This window comes from Cinclus cinclus, chromosome 1 (assembly GCF_963662255.1).
Source record: "Cinclus cinclus chromosome 1, bCinCin1.1, whole genome shotgun sequence".
In the NCBI taxonomy this organism is placed as follows: domain Eukaryota; kingdom Metazoa; phylum Chordata; class Aves; order Passeriformes; family Cinclidae; genus Cinclus; species Cinclus cinclus.
In genome coordinates this window covers 149,773,947-149,800,246 of record NC_085046.1, presented here as the reverse complement: position 1 = coordinate 149,800,246, position 26,300 = coordinate 149,773,947, and the positions used below count along the sequence as shown (strand labels likewise).

The window sequence follows — 26,300 nt, the reverse complement described above, 5'->3', positions numbered from 1 at the left end:
GATTTGTCCTAGGGCTGGCCAAAATGTTCATGCTCATCCCTAAGGAGCAGGGGAGACAACAAGGAGCAGTTCTGCACTGGTTTTAACAAATCAATCGATCAATCAATCAATCTAGTACATTGATCACCACAATCAACATCCTGCTCTGATCCTGGCTCAAATTCTTTCCTAAGTCAGGGATACAACACGGATATCCTTCCAATAACATGTAGAGTAGCTTTACTTCCTTATCTCTGAGATAACATTCAGAAGCAAAGCCTCAAGTCTGAGATTCCTGGAGATCACCACTACCTGATTATGTCCTCACTTCATTCCATGAGCCTCCTCCTGCCTTCAGCCTACACACACAACTATCACCAGGCTGCTCCATGTGAGCTGGGTGAGGAAAACTGCTTCCAAGAGCATTGTGTTTAAGGTAGATCAGGATTTTTAAGAATAAAGGTCAAACCTTTATCCTTCAAACCTACAGCTGTTCAGTGTCAGTGGCCTGACTGTGAGTTATGAACATTGATGAAGCTGCAGGCAAACCACCTTCCAAGTATTATCAACTATTTCTTCTTCTTCTCCTCCTCCTCCTCCTCCTCCAAGCTCTTTGGTGTCTCTACCAGGGCAATACTCATTTGTCACTTTGGCCAGGAATGAATCAAGGAGTCTAAACAAGGTGCGTGGCCTCTCTCTTGGTGCTGATCAGGGCCAGACACCCTGAGAGATGATTCACCACTTCCAAATATCAGCTGCAGGAACCACCATTTGCATGTGCTCACCCCTCTCTGAGGACATTTCATTTCCTCAGCTTGATGGTGAGGGAAAACTGAGCTGCCAAATGGAAGAGGGCTCCTGTGTTTTCCTCACACTTTGAAAGTGCGAAAGAAAAAGAGAAAGATCCCTTCCCTCGTTGTTGGCACAACAAAAGCGAGGTGGTTTGAGGCAGCAGAGTGACTCTGGGCACTACCAAAGCTTCGTCCCTCTGAATCACTGTGTCACAGCCCCACATGAAAGACCTCAACTCTTGCCAGTTTTGATTTCTTGCAGAGGAGGAGCCACTGCTGGCTTTTCTCTTTGTCACAGTCATGAAACCATGGCACCAAGGTGGTTTGATGTGCAGTGACAGCACTGAGAATAGAGGCAGCCTGAGCTTTTGTGGAGTAACTCTCCTGTAAGCTCCTGCCACGGGGCATTTCATCCCCAGGCAGGGCAACGAAACAAAACCTGAAATGAAAAAGGAATTGTGAGTGTCAACAACACAATCCTGCAGGACTCTCCAGAGCCTCAGAGGGCATAAAGCTCCTCCACTGGATAAAACAATGGGCTGGAGAGAAACTGCAGAAAGATGTGCGGGCTCAAATATGGCTTTAAACCCGTGGGAAATTGCTGCAGCAGGGATTTCCTGGTGGAGCAGCAGTTCTCAGATTCTTTCAGCCCTGAGGTTTCTCATGGCCAGTGAGGCTTCAGCAGCAGGGAGGCATTGTCACCTCGAGTGACATCTTGCACTCAAATAGTAACTGGCCAAGGTTGGTGTTGGGGCTGTGTTGGAGCCAGGGGTGATGGGACAGAAGAACAGACTCCCCATGCAGGAGCTGGAGTTTAGGAATACCCACTTCAACCCTGCCATCTCTTTGAATTCAAAGCAAGCATTACATTTTTAAGGTCATTAGGGACCTCCTCAGCACTGATTTGAAGATTTCAATTTCACCTGCAAACAAGGAAATCTGCTCACATGCACTGGCCTGGGATGGACCAGGAATAAAAGCTGGTTGTGAGGGCACAACCTGGTCTGAAAACCAGGAACAGCATTTTTTTGAAGGAGTCAGTGTCAGAGTTTTCCACCATCATCCTGCACTTCCATCCAGACAGAGCAAAAACAACGTAAAGCATTAACCAGATGTTAGGGGACTCCAGTGAGGACAGAGGTGGAAGGCTGAGAGCTGAGATAAATTATAATTCAGAATCAACCCCATCCAAATTGTTAGCTTTGCTTGTTATTCCTGAAGGAGGAAGCTCTTCAAAACACAAGTGAAAATAAAGAGGGGAATTCTTGGGTTGAAAGAACAAGTAAATTGCTATAAGATACAGAGGAGGGAAAAAAAATAAAAATCTTTCAGACAAGCTTAAATACCAAAACGACAGCAGCCGCCGGTCCCACGAAGGCATAGAGGAGTCCTCCCTCTAATGACAGCCAGCAGCTGGAAAATGAAGAGAGAAGAGAAAGTCACCCAGTGGCAAATGTCCCCAACAGGCACATGATGGCTTCTTCCCCTTGCCTGCAGAGTTCAGCCTGGGAGGTGACACCCCATGGCAAAAAAACAAAACAAAACAAAACAAAACAAAACAAAACAAAAAACCTCAGACTTTCAAGCAAACAAGTTTTGCTTCCAATTTCTCCTGAACTTGCATAAAGGCTCCTCTGCCTTGGGACCTGCCCGCAGGATGACATTTGACACGGGAATTCATGCAAAATTAAGGAGAGTGCTCTGTTTCAGACCAGGTCCTGGAAGTAGCTGCAGTATTTTGCTGGCAAGATAATGCTCTTGTCCTACTTACATGGGAGAAAGAGTGGAAATTTTCCTTTGCTCATTTGCTGACCCCTGCGATTTCCAGGGGTACAGGACATTTTTTCCCTCCCTTTGAGATTGCTTCCATGGGGAAATTTAACAAGATAGCGGCGAGGTGGGAAATTCCCTGACTGGAATTTCTTATGGAATAAGCTGAATGTGTGGTGCCTCTTCTGAAAACCAGCTTGTTCCTTCTCCCTCACACCACATAACCTGAGAAGGACATCTCCCTTCTGCGCTGACCAGATGTGGAATTTAGGCTCATGAACTGCCTGGTGCCTTCTCACACTGAGGAAGGTCTTGTTTGAGGCCCTGGAAGAGTCCAAGGTCAGGTTGGATACAGTTTGGACCAACCTGGGATAGTGGAAGGTGTTCCTGCCATAGCACAGGGTTGGAATGAGATGACCCTGAAGGTCCCTTCCAACCCAAACCATTCTGTGAGTTTTTGTTTTTCAGGTTTGACTATAAAGTCAGAAAGGAAATTCTTTTTCCCCTGTGAGTGCCTGAGCCCTGCCAAAGGATGAGAAGAGGACTTGTGAAATCTCATCCTTGGGGACATTCAAAAGCCACCTGGGCACAGCCACCTCCAGGTGACCCTGCTTGAGCAGGTGGTTGGGCCAAAAATACCCAAGGCTCTGCGACAACCATGAACATCCACAGCAGCACTGGAGCTGAAATTCCCTTTTTTTTTTTTTTTTTTTTTTTTTTTTAATGGGGAATCCAGCAATTCAGGGCATGGACACACAAATTAAGTGCTCCAGGGCAGGAGAGGATGGGAATTTACACAGTGTCAGCAGCCCCTGGGGAAGTTCGCACACTTTGATAGGGCAGAACCCTGGAGAAAATGTGGGATGGAGTAATCCTGTTTCAGCAGGAAACGACCATGCACACACCACAGGAGAAGAACAGGAAACCACAATGGAGAGGGACCTCTCTCCAAGCTCTTAACTCAGCTCACCCTGCAGTAATTTATTTGCCCTGCCCTCAGCAAGATGCTTTCATCCTGCATCAGGAGAGAACTGATGCTGTCAGGGGAAAAAAAAAAAAAAAAAAAAAGGTCTTCCTGGAAACATTTCAGCTTCGTTGATCAACCTCATATTTTTTTAATTATATCTCAGTTGCAAAAAATGTTAATTTTTTTCCACCCCAAAACAAGGAACGTTTCTGAAAAGTCACACCAACGAAAGGGAAGTATTTCAAACTGAGAATTAGAAGTACAGTATTGGTTTTCTCCAAGATCTGAATCTTGTTTATGTCTAAATTAAACCTGTAAAGTGCTAATTTAATCAATTCTGATTTCTTCCTGATAGCAAGTTGCTCTGTCACAAGCTGTCTGAGCAGCTGTAATAATTAAATTAATAATCCGCTGAGGAGGGAGGCAGTGAAAATGAAGCTTTGGAGCTCTTAATGACTGGAAGTCTCCCTAAATGGAAGAGGAAGGCTCCCAAATCCCAGTCCTTGTCCAAACCTTTTTATCCAACACTCCGTCCGGATTTTTGAGATGTTTTTTCTCAGCTTCTCTTCTAACTGGTGGCTCAGATGAAGAAACCTGACAGTGCTGCACTGCAATCAGTGCTGAGGACTTGGTGCAAAGAGGGTTCTTATTCCTGTAGGGTCCCTGGCATCCCCTGCTCCCCCGGGACCATCAGGAATTGTGAAGGTGAGATCACACATCACCAAGCACTGATCCCTTCTGACTGCCTGATCCCCCTGCCACAGCACTTCATCAAAACATTTCCAAGGCTGTCAGAGGTGCTGGATGCCAGCAAAGGAAAGGAAAGGGTGAAGGGATATCCAAGAGGCAGAACTGACAGCAAACCCCAGCCTAGTGGAGATGCTTTTAGCCTCGTGCCTCCGAGGCACAGAAATATTTGCATTTTGCTAAGAGGTTCCTTTGTACTTTCCAAGGGATCCCTTCAGTGATTTCTAAAATAAAATTATCACTAGAAGGGAGGAAGTGAATGGTTTAAGAATTCCTAAGAAGTGTTTCCTCGACTGACAGCAGCTCTTGTGCTCAGCACAAAAAAGCCCTTTTTTACAAACAATCTGATATTTTTGTGACTCTGCCACGGCACAGATGGGAGGTGGTGGTTTTTGTCCTGGTCCTGGGAAGGTCTGGCTTCCACTGAGCCCTTTTTCACACTGTCCAGACCTGCCAGCAAGAGCTCCCACTTCGACCCTGTGCAAAATTAAGCAGAACCAACAAAACATTTTGTATAACTGAGATTACAGAGGGGAAATCAGGGCTGGCCCACCAGTGTTTATCCAGAGATCAACCCAGAAGCTGCTGAGATACCTGTGGGTCACAAAAGCCCTGATGCAGTGACACTCCAGGACCTGGAGAAATTTGCTGTGTGCAGGCTGTGCTCTCAGAAAACTTTTGATGGGCTCTCTTGTGGGGAAGGATGTGAGCTCCCAGCGCCAGTGGCACAACCTCAATTATTCACTTGGAGCTCTAGGAGGTTGTTTGCTAAGCTTTAGAGGTCCAGAGGCAGTCCCTGGAGCAGCAGCTAAAAGCAGAGTTATTATTCAGGCACTCAGCCTAATCTAAGGAGGTGATCAGTGGCAGGTCCCTTAGACCTCTGGTGCCCCTCAGACTTTCTTTGAGACTGAAGTGCTGCCTCCACCCCGCCCCAGCATGCTCCAAACAAAATCTCCTTTCAAATGCAGTTCAGACAAGAGAAAGGATAAATCCCCTTGTTGGAGTGTCCTGAGTAATAAAGGTTGAGTGAATGGCTGCTGGGAATCACCACTCACAGAACAGCACACATACACTCCAAATCCTCCAGCATGTACTCAATTTTTAATCTGAACCTCTCTCTCCATCCTCAGTCTATGACTCAGTACAGTCTGGCCAGCTAAACAGCAAAAATTAAACATACTAAAAGCTTCCTAAACTTACCACTGGCTCTGATCTCTCTGCATTACAGCTTGGAGACACAGCCAAGCCTTTGATGGGACAATTCTTGGTGGGACAGACCCCATCCTGCTGCTCAGCTGTGTTTTCATTGTTAGAGAAAAACATCCCATGTACAACCAAAAAAACAGGACCAAACTGGGTGAAATTCTGCTGAGGTCCCAGGCTGAACATCCTGACAGAATTTATATCACTGTGGTCAGGCCACCTTTGGTACATCCTGAAGATCCAGCTGGACTGGCAGTCCCAGCCTCAAGACACATCACACATTTCACACCCTGCCCCTTCCACCACCTTTGCCCTGAGAGTCTTTAACACCAAGATTAATTCTGCAATGCCTTCAACACTTGCAGCTGCCCCCAAAATGCCCTTGTGACCATGTCCTGTGGGTTGATGTCAGGGTTTATTTACCACTGTGAGTGGGATGAGAGAAAAAACTGCTGTTGAGTGGTAAATTCTGTGCTCCCCTAAATATCAGAGCCCTGCTTTCCTTTAATGTCCACCTCCACCATGGGAGCTCATGCACTGCTCTTGGGACCCAGAAATTGTAGGGCTGGAAGATGCTTTAAAAGGCTCTGTGTGGTTTATGTTTATGTGGGTTTTGAGAAGTCCATTGTGGTTTATCTTGTCACCTATTGTCCTGTCCTTCCCAGAGAAGCATGTGCTGAGATTAAAGCTCTTCCTTCCTTCTGCAAGCTGGAAATCCTGGGCCTTGAAAATCTGCAGTGCCCACTTGAAATTCTCCATGAGTGCCCAGGGGAGACAAAACTGGACCGAAAGGACCTTAAAGATCACCTGGTTCCCTCCCCCTGCCATGGGCAGGGACACCTGCCACTATCCCAGGCTGCTCCAAGCCCCATCCAACCTGGCCTTGGACACTTCCACGGATGGGGCAGCCACAGCTTCTCTGGGAAATCTGTGCCAGGGTCACACCACCCTCAGAGGTAAGCATTTCTTCCCAATATCCAACCTAAGCCTCAAATTTTTGAGTTCAGCTATGAAATTGCTGCTGTGCAGTGCTGACTTTGCTCTGGAGGAGATGCAAAACCAAGGGCCTCCCCACACAGCAGTGCAACAGAGCTCTTAAGCCTTTCTGAGAAGGAAAACAGGACTAAGTGTGAATGCACTCCTGTCTGGCAGGGTGCCCTGCCCAGCTGGGCCCACAGCAATATTTGTTCCGAATTTTAAAATGCACCAAAGTGTAAATGTAACTCTCCTTACAGAGGTGCTCCATTTTATTCAGCATCAGGGCTTGTGAACCCACCACAGTGCAAGTGAGCTCTGTTTAACTGGCTCTTGGTAAAGCCAACTCCAGCAGGAATTCAGAGAATCATGGAATGGTTTGGGCTCGAAGAGACCTGTAGGATTATCTTGTCCAATCCCCTTGTCATCGGCAGGGACACCTTCTATTATCCCAGGTTGCTCCAAGCCCAGTCCAAGCTGGCTTTGGACACTTTCAGGGATGAGACAGCAACAGCTTCTCTGGGCAACCTGTGCCACAGCCTCAGCACCCTCACAGGGAAGAATTTCTTCCCAGTGTCCAATCTGAATCTATCCTTCTTCAGCTCAAAGCCACTTCCCCTTGTCCTGTCACTACATGCTCTTGGAAAAGACCCTCTCCAGCCTTCTTGTATGTCTTTTAAGTACTGGAAGGTACCAAAGTGTGGAATTATGACAAGACAGCAGTGTTGGGGATGTCTGATGGGATCTTTGAGCTTGAGAGGAAGTGTTGTGCTTCTCATGACTTTGGTGCGACTCACCAGCTTCACCCCACATTGGGAAATGTGGAAAGGAAGCAAAAGGAGGGACCACAGAAACCTGGGATATCCAGGACCCACAAGGATCACTGAAACCAAACTCATCAAACTGGACTTGGTGGGTTAGGAAGGCCCCACCACCACAATTTTGGTGACAAACATCCTGACAGCAGAGCTGGGAGCACGGGATCCTCTTCCATCCCCTGGCATCCAGCCCTTGGATGCAAGGAGTGACAGAGTCCTTAGGGCTGAAAGGAGTCAGAGCATTGGCAGCAAAATGAAGAGAGCTGGTGTGACCAGGCAACCCCTGGGAACACTGGAAAGTCAGCCCAGCCCCTTGGCCACCTCATCCTGTGCCAACCTGAGAGCAAAGCAGGAGCCCAGCAGGCTTTGTCACATGTTGACACCCTCCTGGCTGCAGTCTGCAGGGTGGGAGATGCTGGCACAGTGGTCCAGAGCAGAAAACAGGGAATGCTTTCCTGAACGTTCCTCCCTTCCCCACCCAGGCACTTTTGTGTCGTCAACGCTGACCAAAAAACTCTTAAACATTTTTGACAGAGCCACAAAGGTTGCTGCACCAATTCCCACCAGTCTATAAACAAACAAAAGAGAAGCAGAAATATCCAGGACCTCCCTCCCATCTCCCTGAGGCTTGTTCTTTATTAATTGTTCTCGTGGACGTGCCTGGAGCAAAGTGCCAGAAGCAGATGACCCACAGAAAATCCAAAGGGAATTAATTTAGGATCTTGGTGATGTTTCTGCACACCAGGCTGTGTTTTGTCCTCTCCTGAGTCACACAACAACCAGTGGGTCCCTCTCCACCAGGACATGCTGAAGGTGTGACAGCTGAAGCATCCTGATGCCAGCCCAGACTTCAGGAATTCTGCCTGTGGATTTGTACTCGAGAAATCCACAATCCTGAGCCCTCTGTCATACAAAAACTCAGGTTGCAAAGCAAACAGAAAGCACTGCTGTGCTGCTTTAATTCTCCCCTACAATAAAAATGCAAACCCTGGACCATTTGGCCGTGGGTGTGCAGGATGTAGAGGGAATTGAGGGAGAGCAAGAAGGAGGTTCCACATGACATTTCCTCAGTGGGACGATTGAAGCCTCATCTGCTGCTGGCCACATCAACAGCTCCCGTCTCAAACATCACCCATGTGAGGCTGCAAACCCCTGTGCAGGAAGGCTCTGGAAAATGATGGGATGCAGTAGGGAAGAACCTGACTTACTGCTACATAAAATATTATCCTTGAACTGTCACCATGCATGAAATTTCTAAGATTTTTCACAACAGAGGAAAGAAATATTTTCTCTTTTTTCCTTTTTCATTTAAAGTCGTACTAATGCTCAGCTCTGAGTGAACCCAGCTTTGCCTTAATGCATTTTTTACTTCTTCCATTATTTCTTTTCTGTTTTCCTTCCCCCATTATGAGCACATAAAAGCTTCCTAAAGACAAAACCTGTGGAATTTGGAAAACAGGCAAACACAGGCTGCTGTCAAACCCTTAGTTAGCACAAGTCAGGCTCATTCTGCTGCCTAAAACTGAGCTGAGCTATTTTGAAAATGTGAGGCCAATCAAGCACTAAAACACGTTAAAAAAAAAAAAAAAGCTGCTTTTAATTTTTAAACATCCTAAACTTTAACTATTCTGCACTTTCCCCCTTTAAAAATACATTAAAAAGCTCTAAGTAAAAGGTATTTAGATCAAAGTGATGTCACTAATACAACAGTTAAACCTAATTAGTCTCTAAGAACTTGTTTTTAAAGGAACACACAATCCAGAGCTTGGTCAGATGATGGATTGAGGAGGCAGGGATGCAGGAAATATCCTGCACATGGAAATTGAGCTTCAGCCTGCCTCCTGTGGGTCAGTGACTAGGTTTTGACCAAGAGGATGGAGGATAAAACAAGGGGAAAAAGGAATCCTTTACTCACTAGTTCACGGTGCCGTATCCCTTGGCTTTAGTAAATCCCACAGAAATGGCAACCACCAAGGCAGGGAGCCCTATGGAAATGAAACAGGAGGAAACTGGTCATTTAATCACATGTGCAGCCCTTCTCCCACTCCATATTACCCATTTTTCCCAGAGTTATTCCAGCACCATCCCTTTCAACTTGGCTCTGTGGCACAGACTGAGCTCAGGACCCTCAAAACTAAAAGCAAGAACTTTAATTACCTCTGTTATTTAAATAAGTATCATGAGCTGTAATCAGCTCCTGCCCTGCTGTGGTCTCAGCAGCTGGGGGGGGGGGGGCGGGGAGGCATTCAATAGATTCAGATGTATAAAAATGATTTATTTTATTCTTAGGTACTTCATGGTGTCTCTGAAGTTGGACTATTCAGCCACAACTCCAAGAATCCAAAGATTAAGACCTTTGTTTTCACTCAGTGTAGGATGAGCACGCCAGTTCCACCCAGGTCCACATCTGCCCCAAATGAGACAGAAAAGGAAACTAAAACTGAGTTTCCCTATCCCAAACAGGTCCTGCAAGATCTGTAACGGAGCAGGTTCCTCTGAACAACAATGAGAAAGACTTTCAGGTCTCTTCCAGGATCTATGGAAGCTCAAGGTCCAGATCTCCCCTTTCCCTACAAAAATGCCTGGAGATCAGCTCATAACATTGTGTCTTCTTCTCTGGAGGTCTCCATGTGGCTTTTTATAACCCTTCTCCTTGTGGCAGGAGGAATTAAGCTGTCTCAACGCCGAAGATGGGAAAATCCCATTAAGAATCTGCAGGATCAGTAGCCAGCTGGGATTAGTGCCCCTTGACAAGGCCCTAATTCGGGAGCTGCAGAGGTCATGGCAGGTGATGCAGGAGAGCCCAGGAATGTGCAGGCACAGCTTCCAAACACCATTCCTCTGGGAAGGGGGCCCTCAGCAACACACATCATCCCAGGGTTGATTAATAGTGAGGCTCTGCAGCAGCTGGGAGCCACAGGGCCAAGCTGGCTGAAATGTGGAGCATTTGAGGGTTAACCTGAAGGGAAGTACATCTCTTCCCATATGAGATTTCCAAGCACAGGTCACGTTTCACCAGTCCAAACCCAACAGGCAGTGGGGTTAATAAGCATCTCTTTTAATATTCATTTCCATTTTTCTTTCTATTTTCCTTTTTCCTTTTTCCTTTCCTTTCCTTTCCTTTCCTTTCCTTTCCTTTCCTTTCCTTTCCTTTCCTTTCCTTTCCTTTCCTTTCCTTTCCTTTCCTTTCCTTTCCTTTCCTTTCCTTTCCTTTCCTTTCCTTTCCTTTCCTTTCCTTTCCTTTCCTTTCCTTTCCTCTTTCCTTCTCTCATTTTTTTCCCTTCTCCTTTCCCCTTTTCTCTTTTTTTTTTTTTCCTTTTTTCTTTCCATTCCTCTTTTTCTCATTTATTCCCTCACTGACTCTTGCTCCTCTCTCTGAGCCTCCTTCACACCTCATCTGGATAAATCCTGGCTGCTGCATTCCCTATGGTGCCATCAATACAGCATCCCACAGAAAAAACAACAACAACAACAAAAAAAAAAACCAACAAACACATGGGGAAAGGACATTTTCAGGAATACAGCTTGGTGCAAGAGACCCTGGGAAAGAGGAAATTTGGCAAAGACTGTGCCAAAAATAGCAACTTGTTCTTTGCAAAATGCTTCTCTCCGACGTGGTAATTATGCAGAAATCCAGAGTGGGGCTGTAAACTTGGGAGCTCCAGGGACTGGCTCACTCCAATGCTGGGTGAAAGCCTCAGTTTGGGCTGAGAATGGGTCTGGACAAGGAGCAGGTACTACAGGTGGCAGCTATGTCATGGTAGTTAAGCCAAAGAGCATCATAATGAGAGATGCAGCCCTGGGAGAGCTGTCAGTGGTCTAAGCAAAGTAGATGGGATTAGATTGAAAAAATCCCCACCAAAAAAAAAATCAGATTTTAATCTAATTTTTTTATTATTATTATCAAGATATTTATTCCTAACTGGCCTGTTCCATATACCTGGTGTGGTACAGGCAGTACCAGCAAGGCCTTGGGGGCATTCTGCACAAAGGGAATTTAACACTCACAGTTCCAAGTAAGCCCATTCAAAACCTCTTTCAAAGAGTTTTGTGCTTCCAGGTCACAGGAGAATCAGGCCATGTGTTCATCATGTTCCACTAGAGAAGATGTTTGCTAATAATTCCCAAGAGCCATTCTTGTTATAAACAGCTCTTCACCCACTCAGAGGCTGAGCTATGGCAGCATTAAAAATCCAGCTGTGGAAACTGTAACAGGGTCATAAAAATCCTGACAAAAATATTTCTTCTTTATTGGGGCTAAATATGATGACTGAGTTGTTCCCAGGGAACAATGTATATGTCTGTTCTAAATCAGAGAATATCCTGAATTGGAAGGATCCACAAGGATCAAGTCCAGCTCCTGACCCTGCACAACATCACCCAAAGAGTCACATCATGAACTCGAGAGCATTGTCCAAGCACAGACAAGAATCATTAATAATAATTATTAATAGTAATAATTTAAAAATCGAATTGCAAAGTTTCACATCCAAGAGGAGACCAAATAAAAAATAATCCTCCCTACTGCTGAAATTCTCTGCAGCTTCAATGAGCTACAGCTGAGAGCAGCTGAGAACTTGGCAAAGACGTCTCAAACTTAGAGAAATGCAAATATGCAAAGAGGGGAAAGGGGGGAGAATCAGCCCATGACAAAGTGAATTGTGCTAATTATTTCAGATTATGCTCTTTAAAACATTTTCGGCTTCTTTCCTCTTACAAGTGCCATTAATCCCAGCTCTACAGCTGAAGTCTAGCAGGATGCTAAATATCCAAAATTCCCTTGCCACCTTAATAGGCGAGAGTGTTCTTCAGTTCTTGTCCTAACCTACTCCAAATGGTTATTATGCATCATTTATCAGCAGTGCATCCCAGCTCAGAGCTGACTACATTTTACTAGCAGTGCAAATTATGCTTCTACACATGTAGGGCGATTTTTTTTTTTAATCTGTACAGACTACAAATGTGAATGTTGCTCATCCAAAATTCCCTTGGTTAACACACCCATCTGTCCCAGCTTTTACAAATCAGGAGGGAGAAAAAAATCCCTTTTTATTACCTAAGAAAGCTATTAGTCTGTTACATTTGATATCCCTGATGTTGCTGGAGTCACCAAGGAGGTATAAACACATGCATGAGCACACCCAGGATCCTGCAGCCTGTGCTCTGCAGGTATTGTGGTTCTGCTCCTGCTAACACGCAAATCCTGGATTTTAATAACACAATTTATTCTCTGTTGTAAGCAAAAGCTTAGGAAGGAAAACTAAAAGGGATGAAGGTGGTGCAACGAGGATGGCTCTTGATGTGCCAGAATAAATCACATCAGGGTGCTTGGTAAGCACCAGAAATCTCTTGCCTGGGGTGAACTGTGAGACTTCAGTAGTAAAATGAAACATTAATGGAGCTCAGCCACACTCCTTTCCTTCCCTTGCCTCCTCACTTCTCAGCAACTTTCTGTGCCATTGCTCCTTTCAAACACACCCTTGTTATCACTTTGAAAGCCCAGGTTTATAGGTTTGTATTTGTTTTCTACTACAGAATGCATCATTTAAGGCTAATAAATTAAACATACGGCAGAGGCAGAGGGAGAAAAATTAGTTACAAGCATCTGCAGCAGTCTTGCAGTTTATTTGTCTCCGAAAGGCGCTGCTGCCATGGAGACAGGATTTCAGTTTGCTTCACTCCAGGTTGTTCTGCAGAATCTTAGATCCATAAAACCATTGAGGCTGAAAAGACCTCCAGGATCATCAAGTCCAACCAGGTCCACCACCAAACCATGGCCCTAAATGCCACTTCTTTGTGGGTTTTTGAGCACTTCCAAGGATGGTGATTCCACCACTTCCCTGGGCAGACTGTTTGTTCCATGCCTGGCTTTCCTTTCAGTGATGAGGTTTTCCCTAATATCCAATCTAAACCTCCCCTGGTGCAACTGGAACTGTTTCCTCTTGTTCTACTCCTTTTACGTAGGAATAAATCCTGACCCCCTCTGTTTTCACCCTCCTGTCAGGGAGCTGTGGAGAGTGAGAAGGTCCCTTCTGATCATCATTTTCTCCAGGCTGAGCCCCCACCTCCATCTCTCTCAACCACTTCTGGTGCTCCACACCCCTCCCCAGCTCCATTGCCATCTCTGGACATTTTCCAGCACCTCCATGTCTTTCTTATAAAGAGCCCCAAACTGACCCCACAGTTTGAGGTGTGGCCTCAGCAGTGCCCAGCACAGAGGGACAATCCCTGCCCTGGTGCTGCTGGCCACAGCGCTGCTGATCCAGGCCAGGATTCCCCTGGCTGGTATCATGTACCAACAGAACACATCCAACACGGAGGGAGACAGACAGAGAGAGAAAAGTAGAAAGCAAGAAACAGACCCAACCCCAGAAGAAACCACCCCCGGAGCACCCTCTGAAACCTGAACTCGACTCCTCTATTTTCAGGTGCACTGGGCAGGAGGTTCAACTTATACTCTCTATTTTTAACCATTTCAATCCTTCTTCAAAGCCCTGCAAGGGTTCCAAGCACCCTGTGCCAAGCCTCCTGAGAAGCACCGGCCCTTCCTGCAGCCTGGCCCTTCCTTGCTCCGCATCCCCCGGATCCTCACCCCATCCGAGACACAAGAAGCGCTTGCGGATGATGCGGTTCCGTAACCGGCCCGTCACGGCCATGTAGGATTGCCAGGCCTCGGTCAGCACCCAGCAGAAAGAGGAGAGGAAGAAGAAGTGCAAGAAAGCCGCCACCAGCGTGCAGATCACCTGGAGAGAGGAGGAAAGGAGGACACGTGAGAGGAGCGGCAGGCGGAGAGAGCGGCAGGGAGCAGAGAGGAAGGCACGGGGAGACGCTTCCAAACCAGGCTCTGGAAGGAAAAGTCATGGAGATCAGGACATGGACATGCTGTTTAAGAGGGGGCAGGCTCCTCCATAAGCTTTGACCCAGTAAAGACCAAAGCTTTAAATTTAAGTATTATGTGGAAATCAGCTGGTCTTAAGCACAAGCTTTTGGATAAGGCCATGGTTAACACTTTAGAAGAATTGCGGAATTATAGAATTGTTTGAGTGGGGAAGGACCTTAAAGATCATTTAATTACAACCCCCTCCCAAAACAGGCAGGGACACCTTCCACTAGAAGTCTGAGCGCACATCCCATCCATTCAGCAGGATATATTTAATTTCCAAAACATCCAAATTATTGCCATGACCCTTTCAAGGCAGAGGGGATGGAGTAGTTAGTTATCTGCACTAATCTCAGCTCAAAAGGTTTGCAGAGCGCCACGTCCCTGGCAGCCCAGCCATGGAAGTGAAATCTGAGGAAGGCAATTTGGACGGTGCCCCTGCCAGAAAAACAGGGCTGAGTGAAAGAGTTAAGCTGTGAGAGCTGGGTGAAACCATGGCTGCCAGGGGCTGGGAAAGGACTACAAACATGAGGGTACAGTTGTCCAAGAGCACATAACTATCAATAGACAGGGAAAAAAAAAAAAAGAAAAAAAAAAGAAAAAAGAAAAGAAAAGAAAAGAAAAGAAAAGAAAAGAAAAGAAAAGAAAAGAAAAGAAAAGAAAAGAAAAGAAAAGAAAAGAAAAGAAAAGAAAAGAAAAGAAAAGAAAAGAAAAGAAAAGAAAAGAAAGAGAAACCCCCTAGATTACAAAGAATTTCATAATGGTGAGCTCTACTACTTGGTGGGGAAATCTCACAAGGGAAATGCAGGCAGCTTAAGCCATTTAAAATTAAACTGGGGAAAGAACTGGCAAATGCATTATGAAGAACAATCCCAGAATGCCAGGGAGATGGACTGGAAAGCTGACAAGCTTGTCTTTGTTTTAACTCAGCAAGGCCAAATCTTTCACTGGTGCAAATTGGTGCCGCTCTGTTTCACTCAGCCAGTTTTCCTCCCATCTGTGAGCTGAAAACTGTGAATCAATGTACTCAAGAAGAAAGTGAAGGGAAGAAACTCTAGTGGCTCCCAAGGAGAAGGGAGAGCAAATAGATTTCAAAAGTGACTCTGGATGAAAAAAAAAAATAAAAAAAAATAGTTTCAGGCATTTGGGAAAGGGGGGGTTTATAATCAAGAATTTCTTTGCTTTGAGTTATATGGGGAAACATGGACTTGGCTTTGCGGTCAATGAACCTTTCTCTTTTCTCTCTTTTTTCAACCACCAGCATCTTTCAAACCAGAGCTCTCATGCACAGAGTGGCTTTTATCATGATTTTATCGGATTGCTCTCAATTCATCCACTGGCACCACCCGACATTATCAGAGGCTGTGAATAAAAGCAAGACCATGTGTTCTCTGAGATAGGGACTGTCTTTTTTTGTTCCAGATTTGCATTTGACAACAAATCCCTCTGTATTCTGCTTCAAAGTGGATTTGGGATGACAGTTCAGTACAAATAACAGAGCTCAATATGATAATGTCCGGTAATTTTCACATTTTACAAGAATCCTAAAAAAAGGTGGTTCCTATTCATCAGTTTACAAACCCTATGTGAAACAGCTACAAACAGAGGATCCTTTCTAGAATGGATTTTAAGAGATTGTTATTTTAGAACCCTTTTCTTTTTTGACTGATATCTGGTACAACACTGTTAACACTGCCTTTTTGATTTTGTATCAAACCAACACAGATCTTCCTTGTAAAGGGGGGAGAATTGCTTTTGCTTTATCATTTTACTCCACAGAGATACATTCGGGTTTTTTTGTGGGTTTGTTTTTGTTGTTTTGTTTCTGGTTTTGTTTGTTTTTTAAAATTTTTATTGTTTTTTTTTTTTCTCAAATGAGTAGCTTTGATAGAAAGGGGAAAAGAGAGGAGGGGAAGACAAGAGAAACATGCACATCTCAGCTGGACCAGGATGAACTCATCACCTCAAATGAACTTGGCCAACTGACAGGCAAGCAAATATTTGCTTCTTTAACCTCTGCTGCAGGTTTTCCCTTCCTTGTGGGGAAAACCAAATATCCCCATGAAGGGCTAAGCACAGGGATATGATGTCCCAAGATCCAGCAGAGTCTGTCAATCTGTCAAGGCCATTAGCTCTTGTTTTCCTTTAAGAGGAGAAATCTGTTCCCTTCCAGCACAAGCCTCGGAGACATGGCCACTTCCTGCAGCATCCCTTTCCTTTGTATCCCCGAATTGCTGACTGTAATTTTTTTTAGCCTTTTCCCAGGCCTTTCATCTTCAAAAACCTTAGCAAATCCAGGCGTGGAATCTCGCCTTTGAGGTTACATGGATGGAAATCCAGGGAGAATTTGCCATTTCCAGGGAAGCCCATACCACAGAAATCTCCCGGAGAAGCCACAATTATAAATCAATCACCAACATTTTATGGCACTCTATTATTGATAATTGAACATGAATAAAATCTTAATTTACACTCCTTCGTCTCTCCTCTGTATAGTTTTCTTTCTCTGTTGCCTGCCAGAGACTGTTTACTAGATGGCTGAGAGGAAATCCAAGAATAACCTTTCTATTTCTGGGGTTTCATGCATATGGATGTGCAAAGAGCTAATCTGCCTCCTGCCATCACTGCTGGGAGCTCTGAATCCTCACCAACAGCTCCAACAGTGAACTCCCAGAGTCATGGGGCAAAAAAACCACCAGGGAGCACCTGAGTTTGGGTTTGTAACTGGGCTCTGGTGAGGGTGGAAGAGGAGGAACATATCCAGCTCCTCTCCTGAGGTGAGGAAGAATGACCAAAGAGGAAGTCCAGCCATGAATTTCCTGTTGAGCATCTCCCAGTTTCATTCCATGGAAAAAAAAGCTCCCAGCACCATGTGGTGTGGCAGAAAGCCCAACCAAGGAAAGCAGGAGCTTGGGTTACCCTCTCTCCACCTCTTGCCAACCCTGTTGGCAATGGAAGACAACTGTACTCTGGGAAGGGAGATTTTGAAGGGCACCTTGTAGCGGGAGCAGAGTTTGGCTACTTTTTTCCACACTTCTTTACACACACAGGGCTCCAGCAGCTGGAAAGCTTTTCCTAAAACAACCTAACCCCAACCCAAAGGGCCTTCCACAGCAATGAGTCCTTGATTCATGAAATCCATCAGCTTCTCTGCAGGAATCATAAAATCATAGAATGGTTAGAGTTTTGGGAGGGACCTTAAATATCATCTCATTCCAACCCCCTGCCATGGGCAGGAAAATCTTCCCTTTGTTCAAAGCTCTGTCCAACCTTGCCTTGAACACTTCCAGTGTTGGGGAATCCACAATTTCTCTGGGCAACTTGTTCCAGTGCTTTACCACCCTCACGGGGAAGAACTGCTTCTCAATATGCTTCCAACAGTGACACCATGCTCATGCTGCCAAAACAGGGGCTCAAAAAACCCAGCTGGTCATTGGTTCCTGTTAAGCAATAACTAATTTTTAACTTCAGATTGTGATTTTGGCAGCAGAAAGAGCGGAGGAGGCATCTTGCCTCACGTTTTTTGGCTCAACAGAGTTATGATGGTAGGAGCATTTGGGAAGCGGCGAAAATTTACAAGAGGAAAATACTAATGGTGAGCAGTGATTTGTCATGCCAGATGTCAACAGGGAACCTGAAAGTGCTCGAGCTGGGAAAAAGTCATGGAGGCAACACACGCCTCTCCAGCTGGGTCTGTAGGAAGAGAGCAACCAGTGCTCATGGCTTGGAAAACCATGCTGGGTCTTGCCTGGGTTGCTGGAGTCACTCTGGGATCTGCTCCAAGTCCCTTGTGGCCCTGCAGTGCTCACGGTGAATCTGGCAATGCATCCCCAAAAAAGGATGGACAGTTTTGTGCCTGTGTTCATTAACATCTGCTAGGTACTTTCAGCTCAGAGTAGAAAAACTGCTGGAGAAATAAATGTAAAGCTGAGAGGTTGTTTGTTTGGGGCTTTTTTAAAAGCCTTTTCTCAATCTGTCTTTGTAATTTTTTTTGAAAGTAAAATGGTTAAAGCCTTGCAAATCACCACACTTCTTCACCGTGCCATGTGCCAGCTACTCTAGGCAGATATTCAAAAATATCACATTGGTTTTAATCAAAGCCCTGAGGATGCTGACAAATTATCAAAGAGAGAGCGAGAGAGAAAATTGAAATCTGCCATTTAGCCGTGTCTTTGACATGTCGCTAATTAACAGATGGAGGAAAAATGAGGAAGTGCTGCCTGAATGGATCATTTCAGTGCTAAATCAGGGGGAAAGCAAACAAATAAACAAAGCCCCAGCGGATCCCTTACCTTATTCCGGGTCTGGGTCTGTCCGATCAGGATGAGAGCGTTGGAGGAGATGATGGAGAGGCAGAAGTTGATGAGGATGACGGAGCGCTCCGAGCGGATGTACCTGCAGTGACAGAAGAGGGAAGGGAGACCCACCTTGTCACAGCCTGCCTGGGTGACCTCTGACAAGCAGCAATCCAGGCCAGGCTCTACAGAATTGCCAATTTCCTGCAGGTTTTATGTGCTAGCCAGACAAGAACAAGGGGCGAAGGAAGGAAGGAAGGGGGAGAAGATGTCTCCATCATCCCTAATCAATGCTGGAGTTAGGAGCCAACAAATGAGGGGCCAGCCTAGTCTGAGCCCCTCCTAAAACAGTAGAGTGCTGCAAATCTTCTTCAGCTCTGCCTACTTAAAACAGGGGCTTGAAAAGGAGCTTGAGAGGAAACAAACAGGCAACACATGGAAAAGATTCCCAACCAAGAGCCACAGGCATGCTGGCAATGGAAGCAGATTACAAACACATGCACCTTGACAACAAAGTGTGTGTGATTCAGCATTCCCCTTCCTTCAGCCTTACAACCCCTCCTGGGGTGAGCACTGACAAGCATTTCTGGCTTTTTCTTTTTTTTTTTTGGTACCACTTCTCCAAACTAGGCCAAATACGTAACTGCAGCTGTGGGTTTGGGACATCAGGGATAGCAGTTAGGGAACTGTTGCCTTCAGCACCTTGCAGGAGCCAGCTATTTGTCATTTCTGATTTGCAATACAGCATCAGGCTTGCTGCCGAGCTAAGTGCACCACGATTAATTCAAACCACTGGCTACAGAAGGAAATTTCTTTGAAGGCACTTTTATGTAGCCAATAAAACAAAAAGGGAACTGCAAAGGTGCAAGTCCTCAAGGACTGACTCAAGAGCTGACCACACCAACGTTCACACACGTGAATTATTTCAGATATGCTGTGAGTGCCCTGCCTGAATGCCAGATGAGTGAAGAGGAGATGCTGATGCTTATATAAATTAGAAACAGATGTATTAATCAACCAGCTCATCCCTGGAGGCTAATGCAGGATTATTTCCTATATTCCAGCACATCAACTATTTATGTTGTGAATTTAATTTCATTAATTAATTTTAGCGAGAGTGAGTTGGTCGTGCCTTGGCTGCAGAGTTCTGAGTTTCTGATGAGGAGGGCAGGACAGGTTTACTGCATGTGTGTGTTCTGCCAAGGGTAAATCTGTGCTTTAGACCTAAAGGAGGCTGCAAAACTTTGATTTTTCAACTTCCCCTTGAGCTGCACTTTCAGACAAACATGAATGGTGAAGATATGCTTTCCTGGATCAAAAAAAGAAAAACAAAGGTAACTTGAACTCCTGTTTAATCTGTTGGAAATTTGGTTTATGGCAAGTTCTCCCTGAAACTCTCCCAGCCCCAGAACAAGCTGCAAAATGCAGGATCCCAGCTCAGCACAAAACTGGGTTGACAGGCTGCAAAATGATCATCTGGTTCCTTCCACAGCCAAGCTGAGCCCAAATTTCCTGATTTCACTGGGTTCCAAACAGTGCTGGGCATCAACTGGACCCTGCTCCATTTTTGACTGGAGGGTACCGAGACCTCAGTCTTTTTATGCTTTGATTGTGTGAAGTAAAACATCAATTTTCCACTCAGTAGTTTCTACAGGGTAGAAAAGGAGATTTGGGCTCTGTCTTGGTGGGAAGGAGATGTAATAAATCTGTGTAGCAACACTGTGATCCCACTGCTATTAGCATTAACTTCTCAAGTCTCCACTGGTCAGAAAAAGGTAAGAAATGAGGTAACCACAAATCTGTATTTTAATATAAGGGGATCATCCAGCTGCCTTGAGACTTTTAAGCCCCCTTAAACCAATTCACCTTTTTCCCTGCTTCTCTTCACACCCTGAGAATTTATCTTGTTCTCCAGATCCGTGAACCTCCAAAGAACAAGATGTGGATTGGCAATGAACAGAATCAGAATAATTTAGGTAGGGAAAAGAAAACCAAAAAACCCTCCCAAGTTCCCAATCCAATGCTATGCCCAAAAGAGACTGATTTCCAAGTCAGATCAGGTTTCTCAAGGTCTCATCTGACTGAGATTTGAAAATCACCAGGAACAGAAACGCTACCACTTCTCTTGGCTGACTTATTACAGCACTAAACTGCTTAACTTAACTGCTCTTGTGGTGAAGGATTATTTTTCTTTATCTCCAGCTGGGTTTTTTCCTGCTGCAGCTGGTGCCTCTAGACCTTTCCCTGCCTACCTCTGCAAGTTGTTTGGCTTCACCATGACTGCTCTTTAACAGCCTCCTCTTCTCCAAGTTTGTTCCCTTTGCCTCCTTTGACATTCTCCAGCTCCCTCAGCATCCACTGGACTTTCTGCAATGAGCTGAAATCTCTGGAACTGGGTGGGGATCCAATACTGGGCACCTTTTCCAGGTGTGGCATCAGGAGTGTCAGCCATTGTCCAGGTTGTTAAAGAAGACATTAAACAATGCTGCCCACTTTACCAACACTGGCCAGAGGTGACCAGCTCTTGATTAGGCCTCAAACTTTTGACCACTACCCTCAAATCCTGAAGGAATTCCATCCAGATATAAAGCCAGCAATCCAGTGCATAGTCCCATGACATGGATACAAATATGCTTTTGGAGACTGTGTTAATGGCCTTGGTAATGTCAAAATCCACACCAGCTGCTTCTCCCCACTGTCCATGTAAGCAGTCATCCCATCCCAAGAGGAAAACAGGGCAGCCAGGCACAACCTGTCCCCCATAAATCCTCACTGTCTATTCCAAATCACTTCCTTGTCCATCAATTTGCCTGGAAATAACCTTTAGAGCTACTTGCTCTTTAATCATCCCAGGGGCCCTGTAGGTTGACCAGGCAGTTGTTCTCTGGATCCTCCTCCTTGCCCTTTTTAAAGGTGGGTGTAACATTTGCCTTCTTCCAGCCTTCAGGATGCTGCCCAGGTGACAGAGAGTGGCTCCACAGTCACACTCAATGCATCCATGGATCTGCAAACATCCAGGCAACTTAAACAGTCCTCGTCTCTCTTTTCTTTAGTTTTCTTCCCTGGATTCTGCCTCTGTGGAAGAATTTGGGTGCCTGGGAGCCAACCTTGACAATAGAACAGGCAAAAAAAGCACTGGGTACCTTCACTTTTTTCAATTTCCTTATCCATGAGGCTGATTGCCCCATTCAACACCAGGTCAACACTTTACTGGGAAATTCTTTGGTGCTGACGTACCTCCAGAACCCATTCTTGACCAGTTTCAAACACAGCTGAGCTCTGACCATTCTAATTCAATCCTGCATTCCTGGGCAATTCTTCCAGAGTCCTCCCTGGTAGCCTGACCTGGATTCCAAACACTTCCTTGTTAAGTTTCTGCTCAGTCAGAATGCTAAGGAGACCTCCTGCCACGCTTGCTTTTTTCCCTTCCATTTCCTCTTCTCCAGCACAGGATGCTCCACAGAAAGAAATCACCATTTATCTCCAGACCCTCTGGCCAAAGAAGTCAGGAATTCATACAGAGGGGGGAAAAAAACATAGAACTTGATGGGTTTTGCCCAAAAACACATCTGCAGCAAAGACAGAGCTACTCCAGGGTGCTGCCTTGCAATCCCTCTACTGACACTGAGATTCTGTCTACTTATGAGAATATGCTGTACTCAGCCACAAAATTGGGGAAAACTCACTGCTAACTTAGGGGAACTTCTGCTCCAGCCTGTGTCCTACAATATATCCTGAGTTGGAAGGGACCCACAAGGATCATCCAGACCAACTCCTGGCCCTGCACAGGACACTCCAACAATCCCACCCTGTGCCTGAGTGCTGACCAAACACTCCTTGAGCTATGGCATATTTGGTGCTGTGACCACTCCCGGGAAGCCTGTTGCAGTGCTAAACCACCCTCTGAATTAAGAAATATTTCCTGAGAGCCAACCTAAACCTCCCTGACACAGCTCCAGCCATTCCCTCAGGTGCTGTCACTGGTCACCAGCAAGGATCCCCACACACTGCAGGAAGCTCTGCACCAGCTGGGATGGATGGAAAAGGTAGGAAAAGCCTGCAGTCCGTTTCTCTGCCCCCATTAGACTCCTCTCCACAAACACTGAGTCACTGCTGGTTTCTCACCGTGAGTACACACATCCCTCTTCACACAGCCACTTACTCATCCCTGCCACCTCCCACCAGGGCCAGGAGTGCCTCAGCATCCCCAGCACAGGCAGAGCTCCTGGGTTTAAAGCCAGTGTTAACAGCCCTTGGAGAGCTCACTGACAGCCACTCAATCAGTCCTGGGGAGTGAGAAAAGCTGGGGCTGTTCTCTTGCAGTGATGCAGCACTCACCCAGCTGCTGCCAGGCACAGAGTTCTGCCCTGCCCCTTATGCTGATGGGCTGGTGGATGAGCTGCTCGATAGCAGGGATCGATCCCCGTGCTATGGAAAGGTCACTGACTCCAGAGACTGTTGAGCACAATGAGTTCAGGGATGGAAAACACATCGGGGCACTCCAGAAATACCAGTGTGTCAAGGAGCTGCTTGAAAAGAGATGTCATTTCACCTGTTCTGACCCGAGTGGTCGGGTTTTTTCCCCGTGCCAGTTTTCAATTTTTTTTTCCTCGTAATTCCCCCTCTTTTTCCACAGGGGTGGTGGAGCACGTGGCCCACTCACAGATAGTGCCTCCAGCTGTGACCCAGGACAGTCAGTGCCGCGATGGAACAAGGTCACTCCACTTCTGTGGCCCACTGTGTCACTGACCCCTCTCGTCCAGCCCGCTAATAAGACCAGATATGCACCATCTGCAGCATGCATCTTTGCAGCCATCTGTCTACTGGGCACTGGAGTGGGGCCACCAACAGGCCACCAACAGCCGTCGAACAGAAACAACTTCCAGTTTCCAATGGGGCCGTGCCAAGTTGGCCGCGTCTAAAGTGATCACTTGCCTCAAAAAAGCTCGTGCCATTCATGCCAGTGGCTGAGTAGGTGCCACCAAGAAGCAGCCTTTATTTGGGGGTTTTGAATGGGGAGTGAAGGGTAAATTCATTTCCTCCCTGATACGTAGCCCGAAGCTGGGATGACCTCCCTGTTACTCTGACCTCTTTTCTTCACCGTGTTCCTCTCCCTCTTTCTCACCCTCCCTTCCTTTCTGCTTCCCATATATACAAACAAACCCTAGCTGGGCAAAATTCTGGGAAAGCTTCCAGATTGTCAGCCTCAGCGAGCTTATTCATCAGAAGTGTTTCATACTCAAGCTGGGTCTATGGATGCATGCTCCAGATGCCTTTGTCCAGAGTTCTGAATGGGAAATTTTCCGGCCAAAGCTCCCCGAAACAGCTGAGCTCTGGTGAGTGCTCTCAACACAAGATCAGGCAGCCAGGACAGGAGTTTCCAGCAGAGTGGAAAAGAACTGCTTTGATGCTGCTCCTCCATTTTACAGACAATAATACTGCTGATTCCATTTCTAAGCACTCCTCCAGCTGCTGTCTATCAGAATATACAACATTTTGGGCAAAATAAAGTGGGAGCCAGGAGATAATATTCAATACAAAATTCCCGAGACCATTAATAGGAAAGCACATTCACGTCCAGCAGCTATGCCTAAAATAAAAAGGACACACAGAGCGCTCAGGGCTCAGCCACAGGAATGCTGTGAAGTTTGGAAAACATGAAAACATGATCTACAGAGAAGAAATGGAACAAACTCAGCGCACCAAAGAGAAATTCTAGAGATCACCCGATCATGCTTTACAAATATTTACACAGAGAGACTCAGGATAAAGAGTCCTTTAATCAAGATATAGCTGGTCTCAGGATCACTTGGAAATATATGTCCATCCTTGGCTAGCTCAGAAATACCCATTCAAGCCTCCCATAAACGTGTCCTCCCATTCCTGCTCATTGTTTTGGGCATAAGCATAAGGCAAAGGGTAGAATGCGAAATTAAACAGAACATATTTGAAACAGGTCAGGCAATTTACTGTCCTCAATAACAGTAAATATTGGAGGGGTGGTGGGGAGCACAGTCCTGGAAAAAAATACATAATGTTATTCCAAATTACTCTGGCATGCTCCAAACTGATTCAGCCTCATGTCTGAGCTTGGGTTTCAGATCCTGACCCTGTTTCTGATAGGAAAGAGAGGGTGAGGCTCGAACGCTGGCTCTTTAATCTTCTATCCTAACTTTCCACTTGATCCTGACACCAGTGACCCCAGTAAGTCACCTACCGGCGCTGCTCAGTGCCGCCCAGCCTGAGGAAAAGCAGGAGAGGACAAGGACTTGAGCACATCCAATGATACCCCAGGCACGGAAAAACCTGAGTTCTAGATAAATGTTATCATGATCAGTCTTCAGCTGCCAAAATTAACCAGCCACTATGCACTGTCACAGTATCAACAGAAAAAAAGATGCATTTTTGCTCAGTTTTTACTCTCTTGTTTCTTTCCTCTATCAAAGTGCAGAAAAAGTTATCTCAATTCAACCTCTAAATGGAATTTACCCTTTCCTTCCTACCAAGATGAAGAACTGCCCAAATTAAGAGTCTCACAGTGACCCCTTCTCCCAAAAGGATCACCAATAATACCCAACTGTATTCCCTGCAGCCACTCCACTTGGATTTCACAGACATTCACCTGGTTCTGATTTGTCTTTGGTTGGTGTCACGCCATGAAGGTCTCAGCGTGTTTGCCATGGATTTAGGAGAGACATGGATCTCGTAGGATAAACTCAGACCTTGTTCAAGGCAATACAGGGAGAAAATCCCTTGTATACCTCGGGTCCTCCAGCTTAGAGTCACCAGAATGTATCAAACAGGGGCATGGGCCAATTGTTCATCAAAGCTTTGCTCCAAAATCCCTTCAGCCTCCATAAATTACATGTTTTTAGGTTCCACCTGACCTGTGTACAGGAGCTGTCAGCAGTGGGAGGTACTGAGGGATCCCATATGCATCTGAAGCTGAAGGCAAAACATAGCTAAAAGGTTGGGCAGTTATTTAGATGATTTAAGGTTTAACATCCTTAAGCTCCTGAAAAGTTCTGTCAGTTCTTCAGGCCAGATGCTTTCATGGCAGGCCACGGAGGTCTGGATGTTCCCAAAGAATTACCTTGCAGCAGCATCTGCCTGCCAAGAGGCCGTGTGTGTCCACCTCGCCTCTGACAAGGTTTCCTGGGGTACACAAAGGCATCGAAACCAGCAGGAGGCTTTTGGAAATGGAACAATGTCCCTACATGAGGGCATGGCACTAATTTCACTCTGCTAATTTCTCTGGCACTGAAAGGAGAGAATAATGCCAGCTAAGCCACCAGGATGACTTTCTGCAGGGCCCACTCATTCCCAAACAATTCCTTCTCAAGCACCAGACACCCAAAACCACAGAGCAAACATTCCAGGGTCCATGTAGGTCAAAGACAATTATTTTCCCCAAAAATAAGAGAAGAGAATGAAAGCCATACCTCCAAACAGAGACATAAATGATAATCAACAGCAAAAGTGTCAGCGAGGATACTCCACAGCCTACAATTAACGTGACAGAAGGGACCAGCACCTTTTCCATGTTCTGAAAGAGAGAAAGCAAGACATTAAAAAATAAGTTCAGCCAGTTCTACCACAAAAATTTCATGGCAAGAACACTCCTGTTTGTCGGTGTGTCCATTCAGCTGACCTTCACATCACACTGTGCATACAAACTGACAGGGAAGGAGACCAAGATCTGTTTCTGGTTGACCCAGCACTCCCCCCTCCCCCCCCTTTCTTTTTTTTGGGACCTGATCCTGCTGCCACAAACCAATATCAAGCCTGAGTAACAATTCTGATATCCATGGAAGGCAGGCATGTGAAAGGTGTAGGTTATGAGAGGAGGATCAGGCCCTTCATATGCAGTGTGAA

The 26,300-nt window shown here is 45.8% G+C and overlaps 1 protein-coding gene across 1 annotated transcript in view; it reads right to left on the bottom strand.

Moving 5' to 3' along the window:
* ADGRB1 (adhesion G protein-coupled receptor B1) overlaps positions 1-25,968 on the bottom strand; it is a 64,634-nt gene extending 38,666 nt beyond the window's left edge. Inside the window, exons 1-5 of the mRNA XM_062514999.1 lie at positions 25,868-25,968; positions 18,423-18,525; positions 13,843-13,993; positions 9,166-9,235; positions 2,117-2,183 (exon numbers count right to left, since the gene is read on the bottom strand). Of these exons, the coding sequence (XP_062370983.1) occupies positions 2,117-2,183; positions 9,166-9,235; positions 13,843-13,993; positions 18,423-18,525; positions 25,868-25,968 (492 nt within the window). The remainder of the gene's footprint in view (positions 1-2,116; positions 2,184-9,165; positions 9,236-13,842; positions 13,994-18,422; positions 18,526-25,867) is intronic.
* Positions 25,969-26,300: the final 332 nt, after the last annotated feature.